Genomic DNA, 11,602 nt, shown 5'->3' on the forward strand with positions numbered 1-11,602 from the left:
CAAGATAAAGCAACGTCACTATTCACTATCCACCACCACTAAATTCACCATCAGGTTACTCTGGAATAAACCATACAGCTGCGTGATGCTGTCGGAACAAAATTTCCAATATGGCCGCCATTCTTCAAGTTGTCACAATAAAAGTCGCAACATATTCAATAGTTTTTTATGCACAACAATGGGAAAAAAATGACTGTGGTTTATCTTAATTACACAACGAAAGCTTTCAAAGATATATAAAATATTAGTGAATATAAAGGAAGCTAGACATAATACCTTGAAAATACACTGCAGCTAAACCTGTGTGGTTGAACGGTTACCTGGTTTCTTCATACGAAATGACATCCAGAGATTTTGATCCACTGGAAACACACCAAATGCTTGGTCTCATACGCTAGGCCCTGAGTAAGCACCCTCTTATACTTTAATTTGTGTGATTAGGAATAGAAAAACATGTGCCCTTGATATGAGGGTGAAATGAAATACCTTTCTGTCTAATTAGAAAATATATACAGTAGGCTACATCTTGGGGCCGGAATTGCCTTTTTGATACCAGGACACCATAAGCCAAACCAGCATAATACAGAGGTGATGTTCCAAATGCAAGTGTAACATTTTAGGATAGCAAAATTATGTCTGTAACGCAGAAGCACATAGTAAAATGATTTACGCCTATATACAGTATGTCTGTAACACAAAAGCTCATAGTGAAATGATATAGGCCTATGTCTGTAACGCAGAAGCACATAGTGGAATGATATACGCCTACAGTATGTCTGTACATAGTATGTCTGTAACGCAGAAGCACATAGTTAAATGATATAGGCCTATATATGTCTGTAACGCATAAGTATGTCCGGTATTCTCAAATTGCCATCACAACACAATATAATTTCAGAACTAATAGAAAAGGAACAACTTTCCAAACAATCATTCTCAATTACAAATGTTCAACCCCTTCCTGGATATCCAGAAATGGTGTCAAAGCATCTCTGCCTCTCTGCAAACCAAGCCCTATAGGACAAAACAATCATACAACACACATCAATTATCTGTATTTAGGTTTATATGTAGGTATTGGTGAAAACAAATTGTGTTAGATGAATGTCATCCAACACCTAGGAGAGATGTAACTTTATGAATGATATGAAGGGATCACTTGATATCTGGTTGCAGCAAACCATGATAAAAATGTCTTTCAAGAAGTTATACCACTTGAGAATAAAAGATATTTGCTCATTTTTAAAGGCACCCAGTGCAACTTTCGAGGCTTAAAAATAAACATTCAATTTCTAGTCTTTTTTACACGTAGTAAGTTTCAATAACTCCATACCATTACATACCGACATTCAAGCAGCAAAGATGACACGTCGTTGTGTGCTGAGAACTGATAGAAAATCGATAACAACAACAATCGCCGCCATTTTCTTTATTTTTTGTAACCTACAATAAATAAAGCAGGCTTCCAGTCAATGGAAAAATGGCTTCTCCCCACCGGCAATTGTTGTTGTTTACGATTTTCTATCAGTTCTCACCACACAACGACGTCTCAACTTTGCTCCTTGAATGTCGATATGTAATGATATGGAGTTATTGAAACTTACTACGTGTAAAAAAGACTAGAAATTGAATGTTTATTTTTCATTGAATGTTTACATAAAGTTGCACTGGGTGCCTTTAAGAAAGAGATGCACAATCAAATGGTAATGATAGTGTTAGGATAATAGATAAAAGCTGAAAGGCTCAACTTTATGTTGTTCCCATCTCAGGAACTTTCTTTAAATTTCTTTATGTTTCCTTTTTTTGGTTCATTTAAAAAAAGAACTTAGTGATAATTTAGTATTGATGGCGGACTCTCTGGCCCTAACTTGGCCATTGCAACAGTCCCAGACGTCAGAGTAGTGAAAAATGCGTCTGATGGAGGCTGCTTGAAACTGATGCTACATGACATTGAGGCTGTGCCAGTTCTCAGGGGTCAGCGTGAGAGCTGGGGAAGGACCAGCAGGGAGGCGAGCGCGATGAAAACAACATCCACCATAGCTCTCACTGCAGCTAATGCTGTAGAGGGGGAAAGTAAATCTTCGTGGCCCTCTAGCTGTTCTGTTCTGTTTGTGTGCTCAAAAAAAAACTCTCATCCAGTCCAGGCTGTAAATGGGAAACAAACAAAGTGGCTGAGATGGCCATACACTATTCCAGCCAATCAACAAGTTCCTTCAGGAGCACGGAAGGGAGGAGTGTCATTTGATTGGCTGTTGAGGTCAAACTAGGGTTACACTTAGGGTTAGAGGCTTTTGTCTGAGAAGTTACAAGTTAGAAGCCCCATGTCAAGGGCCACTGAATGTCTCTAAAGTTTTTTCACAGAAACATTGCGGATGATTTGAGGATACTGAGTATTATTAAAGGTTATTCATCAAATCTCAGTCTTTTAGCCACAGAATAGCCAGACATAACCTAAATATGTTTGTGATCAAACTGCTGTTAAAAAATAGTATTTGCGAGGTATTTTGATGTTAATAGTATTTGCAAGGTATTTTGATGTTTGTGTTTATAATAATGTTACCCATGATGGTGCCATGACCAGGACACATTTTGTCACTAAACGCATTTTTGTGACTTCAAAGGGCATAATAATTATTTCCATGAATGTATGGATGACATTTATTTTGTAGCTTTTAGTGAGTGTCATTCCCATCTTCTTAATGGCAACATTGTACCAGGTTTAGTGCATGGCTTCAATCATCACGGTATGACATGATTGTGTTATGAATTGATTCGTTTTGTTGCATAAAAAGATTTCTGTCTATGAAATATGCAAATATACATCACCCTTTGTGTGGAATGTCAGAGAAGCCGTAATTATTCATTTTTGGAAATATGTCTAAAATATTATGATAAAATAACAGAACTAAAATCGGTTCAGTTCAGTTTAAACGTTTGACTAGCAGGAGGCTAACTGCCTGAAGATAACTCTGCAAATCCGACTCTCTGGTTTGGAGTAGCCCATTATGGACATTTTCTCTGGCTGCAAGCGTCAGCAGGAAACCTTTGAGAAGCAGACTTACAATAGAAATGTGCAGTTAAGTGCAACAGTCACTGCTGCAAATCCTTTATGGAATCTCAATTATCCCAACAGTAACTCATTAACATCTCTGTGTACTATTTACCTACTGAAATCAGTCCGTATATCATACACCAGTAAAAAGGCTAAAACAGTGACGTATCTCTTCCTCGCCTCACACCCTCTGGATGAGAAGTTATAATGGTTTACAAAAGTCAAAGATTGGTGAATATCCATGAAAATTCAGTTGAAATGGAGTCAAAAGGAAGAAAGAGAGCGGGAGAGAGAGAAAGAGAAAGAGAGAGAGAGAGAGAGAGAGAGAGAGAGAGAGAAGGACAGAGGTGTGTCTTGCACAAGCCAATGTGAAGACAGGGCCACAGTGTTGGATAATGAAGGGGTAGGTTTGGAGGAACGATTCTCTGTAAGACACAGGCAGTGTTATAACACATTTGATCTGATGTGGATTACTTATCTAAGTCTTATTCAAGATGAAGTTCGAAGACCTTCTCTCAGACATTGATGGCTTTGGAAGGTTCCAGAAGATGATCCTTTGCCTCAGCTTCTTGGGGCGTATTACCTTACCGTGTCACTTCCTGATGAACAACTTCATTGCAGGCAACCCACCCCATCACTGTGACATCAGTGACCTGGGAGAAACTGGGAGCATCTTTGGGAATTTGACGCAGGAGCAGAGACTGACTGTCAGTATTCCAGCACGGGCAGATGGGACTCTGTCCTCCTGCCTCATGTTCCCAGAGCCCCAGTATCACCTGCTCCTCAACTCCTCCAACAGCACTGCGCCTCCTGCAGAGCCGTGTCACAATGGATGGGTGTATGATAACAGCACCTTCAAAAGCACACTGGCCTCGGAGGTAAGACACGCTGTTTTCACTTCAGAGTCCTATTGTCAGTGACGTGTGTGTGTGTCCATGTGGGGGACACGTCAAGAAATGCAGAATGAATCACATTGAAGTGAATGATAACAAATACATTGCTAAGGTTTGACGTGGCCTCTCTGCACTCACTGTACGTGGCCTCACAAAAGCTGAAGGGAAAATGGAGTTGTTCACTTGGAACTAAACTTGTTCAGGATTACAACTGGTCAACCCTCATGCTGATTTTCCAAAATAACTGCCAGCAGGGGGCACTGAAGAAAAGTTGTGAAAAAAAGAAAGTTGTGTCGTCTTAGTGTTTTTTTGAGTGGGGTTAAACCATTGTACATGCTGTGTATTTTCAGCCCAGACCCATTAAACCATTTTGGATAACACAACTCTGTTCTCCAACACTTTCTGCCTTTTTGCATGTGTCATAGTAAGGTAAAATGTCATGAAATTTCAGAGTTAAGAGGTAGTACTGAAATTATGTATTAAATTACAGCTTTAAACACATTGTATTTCTGTGGCCAAAAGCCTCTATTACGTCTCCAGTATTACAGCAAAAGGTTACCCACATATAAACATGACTTTTGTTTCTGTCTCTTAAAGTGGGATTTGGTGTGTGAGAAGAAAGGGCTGAACAGAGCCACAGCCACCATCTTCTTTGTAGGGGTCATGTTGGGAGCCGTGACCTTTGGTAGCCTGAGTGACAGGTACCTCATGCGTCAAACAATGTCCGTGATATGACGTACCACAATTTAAGGTCAAGATATAACCACCATTTTATCTCCGCTCTCTCACACGCTCAGGTATGGACGGAAGATAACCCTGCTGGTGTCTTACGTGTCTGGAATGGGCTTTGCATTGATCAGTGTCTTCTCCACCTCCTACGTCATGTTTGCTGTGCTGAGATTCCTCACTGGCTTCAGCATCACAGGCATCGTCATCGTCAGCTCAGTGCTCAGTGAGAAAGCACCTCTTTCTTTTCACACCCTCTCTATGAGCTCATGTGATTAAAGCATCTTATGGAAGAGTAATAGTAAGGGTGATACCTATTATTGCAATTCTCGCTTCAACCTCACGTGATTAAAGAATTATTTTCGTTTTGGTATGTATGTGTGTGTGTGTGTGGGTGTGTGTATGTGTATGTGTTTTGAGGGCAAGTGAAAGCTTACATTTGTTTCTTTCTGCAGTTGTGGAATGGGTGGATATTGAGAGCAGGAAGTTGGTGGGGGTGATTGACAGCATGTCATGGACGTTTGGAAATATGGCATTGTCCCTGCTTGCGTTCTTAATCAGGGACTGGAGATGGTTGGTCGTGGCAGTCACATCACCTTTAGCCTTAGCCATAATATCCTGGAGGTATATTATCGTGTCTATTTCGCATGAATTCAAATTCTATATGTAGTATTTATTTTGTCATTGGGGAATTAATGAAATAAATTAGCTGTCATCTCCAAACAGATGGATTCCAGAATCAGCTAGGTGGCTAATAGCAAATGGGCGGCTAGATGAAGCTCATCACTACTTAAGGAAGTGCATCAAGATGAACCGCCGGCAGGGAATGGCCTCCTCCATCAAGCCAGAGGTGAGCTGCCGCGGTTCATCTGGGCAGAGTTCATGCAGCGTTACCATCTTAGATCTGTATCATTAATGTGTTTGTTTAATTGTTTGTTTGTTCTGTCTCTGTTTAGAATCTGTCTAATATTGTGGTGGCAAATCGAAGCAAGAAATACTCCTATCTAGATCTGATAAGAACTCCCAAGATGAGAAAACTGGCTCTCTTCACTGGTATTACCTGGTATGGGGAGATTCCACCCAGGAAAACGTTGCAGTGTAACCGACTCACAGCACACTGTATCTTTCAATACTGATTTAAGACTTGTTCCACAAGAACTTGAAGAACAGCTGATATATATCACATACGTACTTGTTCTCTTAACTGTGTTTTAAACTGTATGGAAGTAATTTTACATCTGCTGTGAGCAATATTAGCCTTGTAGCTTAATTGCTGAGAGACAAAAATCAAACAACTTGATAATTGATCATTGATACAGGAATTATTGATGATACTGTATATTAGTTGATCTTCTTAGTGATCATACATCATTTGTGTTTAATATCTTACAGGTATGGTGTTGCCTCCACCTATTACGGCATCAGTTTTAACATTGCAGGTTTTGGGGTGAATATTTACCTCACACAGTTTATATATGCTGCTGTTGAGTTCCCAGCTAAAGTGGCAGTTTACTACTTCCTGGACAAGATTGGTCGGCGTAAAACAGAGACCGGTGCTCTCTTCCTGGCTGGATTATGTCTTGCTATCACTGTAGTCATCCCAAGAGGTAAATCATTGGGCGCTGTGCCAGACACTATTCCAGCCAATCAACACATTGCCTCCGGAGCATGGAAGGGAGGAGTGTAGTTTGATTGGCTGTTGAGCTCAAATAGCCACACGCCTTCTCCTGAATTGAGGACTGTACCTTTAAGATATATGCATACCGATGCACTTTCTCTCATTTTGCTAAACTCAGTTTTTTTTCCTTTATGTGCAAAGATCTCAGTCATGCGAGTGAGCAGTCCATGTGTCTTTGTGTGCACACAGCAAACCATGTGTGTGTTTGTACATACAGTATAGCACCATGACATAGCACACATGGCTATGTATGTGACAACACTTACATGTAGCCTGTACCTTTAAGGCATGCATACCGATGTACTTCCTCTCATTTGGCTATAATCAGTAAGCAGTCCATGTGTGTGTCTGTGACAACTCACCTTTGTGTGTGTATGTGACAACTCACCTTTGTGTGTATCCATTCTTCACAGACATGGTTGCGTTTGTCTTGTTTGCATGGTGCCGTGTGTTCCAGTGCTTACCTCATTTTTTAAAAGCTGGAGGTTTTTTAGGATAACATGTACCTGAAATTGAAATCCTGGATAAGGTCATGTGAAATATCACTCTCCTTTTCAGACCAGCGGCTGCTCAGAACAGTGGTAGCGGTGTTTGGTAAGGGGTGTTCATCAGCTTCCTTTGCCACACTGGTTCTATACAGCTCTGAGCTCTACCCAACCGTGATCAGGTAAGGGCTCTCAGCGGCCATAGACACTCATAAGAATTCAGTTTTAGTGTCTCATGTATTCGGTATAATGCCTCAAATCAGTTGCCTCAGTGGTTGAGGTTATACACAGGAAGCCAGCTGGAGAAACCCAGAGTTGAAAACATTGAATTGTTAGAGCAAGTTTTATCTCTGATGTATTTTAGATAACAACAGGGAATTAAGAGGCAACAGTTACTAGAAAATAGGACAAAAAGAAAGGCATGGTACAGCATGTTAATTTAACATTATTTTTCCAGTGGTTTCTCAATAGTGTATGTTCATTTAAGTCAGTAATTTCTCAATCATAGTGTGTGTTTATTTAAGATGGGGGTTTCTCACTCATAGTGTGTGTTCATTTAAGCCAGTGGTTTCTCACTCTTAGTGTGTGTTCATTTAAGCCAGTGGTTTCTCGATCATAGTGTTTGATTGATTTATTTATTTAGGCCTCGGAAGACACAGTGAGGACTTAAATCCTCATTTTCAATGGTGCCAAGGGTACAATGAGAGTTAATACATTGGATAAAAATAAAATAAAATAAAAAATAAAATAAAATAGATAATATAAATATGAATATAAAACAGTCCAGGAGTACTAGGGAACGGTCATAATAACATTTTTGAACATCCAGTAAATCCATTAAAATGCTATGGTTGGGTCAACAGTTACAATCACTGCAAGAGAAGTCTGACGTACATTTGATTAGGTTTATGAATTCCCTAACTGAAATAAATGAGCACAACCTTAATGTTTTTTGGACCTCATTCCAGATGTAGGGTGCTTTAAAACAGAGGGCTGTCTTCCCCAGTGTGTTCATATAAGCCATGTCTCACTGATAGTGTGTGTCTTGTGCATCACGCCAGGCAGAACGGCATGGGCTATAACTCCTGCATGGGCCGTGTGGGTGTGGCGGTGGCTCCTCTGATTCTACTGTTGGATGACGTATGGGAGGGCCTTCCACAGGTCATTCTGTGCTGCATTGCGGTGGGGGTCAGTTTGGTGACCAGCCGACTGCCTGAAACACGTGGCCGCTGCCTGCCAGAGACCATTGAGGACATCGAGGGAACAAGGTACCTCCTGCCAACTGTAGCAAGTTCCAAATCTAGACTTAAGACCCAATTGTTCAGGATGATTTTTCTTAAGTAATCATATACTGTACTTATTTGTATTTATTCAGTAAGGTGTTCTTTAAGCTTCCTTTTTTTCTATGTTCTGCAATTGTAAAAGATTTGTGCTGTATGCATGAACTTGCCTTGTCACCCGTCGATTGATTATTGTTTTACATAAATCTCAGACAATGACACTTGTCCACTGAGAATAGGGAGGAATACAAAATATGTTTAATCTGTTAATGACGGATCCTAATACCGTATATCTGTAATTGCACATCTGCTGAGAGTGTTTAGTGTTGGTGTAAGCTTGAACAACGCAAACATCCGGAGGTAATGCAGTGCTGTGGTTGAATTGTAGGGCGCCTCAAGTGGAATCCCCCATCCTCCCTCAGGAAAATGCAGAGAAAAAAATTGGAGGATAAAACAGCTGATCGAGGTCACAATGTTTCAACTTCATGCAACTGAGTTAGTCCACTAAACAAATGCTAATAAAATTCTATTCAATTTTAAAATGGAGTCCTTGTGCTCTGTAGGTAATCTAGGGTTGCTTCACTTGAAGGTGAAAGTGTTTGTCAAGTTTGGAAAAGGTATTAAATAAGCCCCAAGCCAGTGTTTTTTAAACTAACCTTGCATTCATAGCTATCCCATAATGACTGTTGTGGCATTAGTTAACAAGCAAGCGTTTAACTTACTATCATTATTCATGTCTTTGCTTTTTGAAGTTTCCCGAAGGAACTTCAGTGTAGATGTCAACTTCACAATAGGCCATTTGTCCATCAGAAAAAAACAACAAGTGATAAATAATGAATAACAGCAGGATGTCAAACATAGAAATATTACAAAGAAGCTAACAACTGCTCCATGAGATGGAGTGGGTGTGAATTGCAGTCCAGTCTGACTGTGAGGCAGCCCAACACGTTCTGACTTTTCCTGCGCAGCATTGCAAAACTGATATCCTCTTGGCTTCAGAACAAATGAACCACTTGTAATTAACCTATTAACATTACAAAGTTTGTTTCAGACAAGAGGTTAGAAAATAATTGTGCTTGAGACAAGTCAGTGTCATCTCAGGAAATGTCTTCAGATGTTTCCTATTTTTGTGTTAATTTAAAACAAAATAACAACGTGATAATTAAGTATTAATGAACTCTCTGGCCCTAGCTTGGCCATTGCAACGCTCCCAGACTTCAGAGTAGTGGAAAATGTGAGCCACTGAGTGTGTGTCTGATGGAGGCTGCTTGACACTGAGGCTACATGACATTGAGGCTGTGCCAGTTCTCAGGGGTCAGCGTGAGAGCTGGGGAAGGACCAGCAGGGAGGCGAGCGAGAGGAAAACAAGGAACAGGTGCCAGAGCAGCGGAGATGGCCGATGAAGTATGCAGACAGAACAACATCCACTAGCTCTCACTGCAGAGGGGGATTAAAGGGGCAGTCCGAGATTTTCCAATACACTTTTTTTGACAAATTTAGCAAATTGCCCTTTGTGGTCCTCCAGCTGTTCTGCTCTGTGTGCACCAGGGTTATTGCAGTTAACGGAAACTTAAACTTAGAAGAACGGTGAGAACAAATATTTGGTTAACTAAATTATAAAGAAAAATTACAGTTTTCAAAACACGAAAACTAGGTAGAATCAGCCTTTTCGTTTTCACCCTCAATTGGCACTGTGGTTGCTACCACTTTCTGCTGTTTGATGTCATGCATTCTTTCAACCTACCTTTATCAGCATCTAGGAATCGAAGCTTCCCTTATTATAACCGAAAAACATTCAAATTAAATAAAAACTCAACCAAAACTAATCAATTCCCCAAAATGAAAATAATATTAAAACTACGTAAAATAAAAATGATAACAAATGAAAATGTGAACACTATAAAAACTCTACATCCAGTCCAGGCCCTGTAACTGTGTGCGCACTCAAAACAACAGTGGGTTCATATCCAGTCCAGGCTGTCAATGGAAAATAAACAATGGGGCTTAGATGCGTCCATACACTATTATAGCCAATCAACAAGTTGCCTTAGTAGCATAGAAGGGAGGGGTGTAATTTGATTGGCTGTTGGCCTCAAATATCAACCACATTTCATCATAATCTCAGAAAGTGAATATTTATGTATTTCCTTTCAAGATGAAGTTCGAAGACCTGTTTTTGGATATAAACGTCTTTGACAAGTGCCAAAAATGATCCTTAACCAAACATTGCCGCTTCTTATCGTGGGCGTCCTACTCCATCACTTGGCTGGATGCTGAAGGTGTCTTTGGGAATCTGTCTCTGGACAACAGTTTGACTGTCAGTATCCCAACTCAGGCAGATGGGACTCTGTCTTCCTGCCTCATGTTCCCAGAGCTCCAGTAGCCTACAACCTGCTCCTCCACTCCTGAGCCTCATGCAGAGCCCAGTCATTATACTGCTGCTGACTGAGGTTTTGTCTGAATTAATGCCCCGTGTCAAGGGCCACTTAAAGTTTTATTCACAGAAAAATTGCAGATTATTTACCAGAATCCCCTGACATCTCCCTAAAAACTTGAAGACTACGTGAATGGTGATATAGCATCTATACCTCGACATATCCCTGAAAAATAAAGAGAATGAAAATAAAAATCAATCTATTTATATGTTCAACTCAATATCAGTTCGCAAACACAAATATGAAAATGAGCCGGCTTAAATAGTTCAGCCTTTTTAGTATACCTATTCTGACCAGCGCTGATGCATTTAGTTGTAGTTTTGGCAGCACACTAAGTAATATTTATACTATAATAAAACGTAGCAGTTTAGAGATAAGTGCACCAGACACTGGGTGTTACTTTCTGCATCACCGGTATTAGCTACAGTATGTCTACAAAACCACCAGTTAAAAATGATGACTGTTAATCCTTCATGAAATGTCAAGCAATCCCAACAGTAACTAATGAGCATTCCTCTTTACTCTTTACCCCTGGCTAATCCCGTACATAGAAAATAAAAACCCCTGTGTTTCTGACTCAAACCAAACTAATCCTAATCTGAAACATGAAATTGACATCTCCACACTGTGAGACTGTGTGGACCAAAGCATCCAAGGAAAGGGTACATTTTAAACTTCAATTGAATCAGTCTGGATAGATCATACACCAGCAAAAAAAGGCTAAACACTTGATATATCTCTTCCTCGCCTCACACCCTCTGGATGAGAATTTATAATGGTTTACAAAAGTCAAAGATTGGTGAATATCCATGAAAATTCTTTTCATTCTCAACCTTTGGAATGGTCAGTCTTGGACAATGCTGTGAGCCTAAATGTACTTTGATATTTAAACAAGGAGTAAGAGAGAGGTAGAGAGAGAGAGGCAGAAAGAGGTGTGTCTTGCACAAACCAATGTGAAAACAGACAGAAGAAGAGTGACACAGTGCCACTGTGTCAGATAATGAAGGGGTAGGGTTAAAGGGGGAGGTTTTCTGTGAGACACAGGCAATGTCA

At 40.2% G+C, this 11,602-nt stretch overlaps 1 protein-coding gene across 1 annotated transcript; it reads left to right on the plus strand.

Annotated features, from left to right (window-relative positions):
* Nucleotides 1–3,546: 3,546 nt before the first annotated feature.
* On the plus strand, nucleotides 3,547–8,566 carry LOC308373095 (solute carrier family 22 member 7-like; the record flags this gene model as incomplete). Its single annotated transcript, XM_080848507.1, has 10 exons — nucleotides 3,547–3,930; nucleotides 4,543–4,646; nucleotides 4,743–4,897; nucleotides 5,127–5,295; nucleotides 5,398–5,521; nucleotides 5,628–5,734; nucleotides 6,064–6,278; nucleotides 6,908–7,016; nucleotides 7,896–8,102; nucleotides 8,503–8,566. The coding sequence occupies 10 exons, from the start codon at nucleotides 3,547–3,549 to the stop codon at nucleotides 8,564–8,566; spliced, it is 1,638 nt and encodes a 545-aa protein (XP_080704633.1).
* Nucleotides 8,567–11,602: the final 3,036 nt, after the last annotated feature.

Source organism: Sprattus sprattus (assembly GCF_963457725.1).
Source record: "Sprattus sprattus genome assembly, chromosome: 12".
Lineage (NCBI taxonomy): Eukaryota > Metazoa > Chordata > Actinopteri > Clupeiformes > Clupeidae > Sprattus > Sprattus sprattus.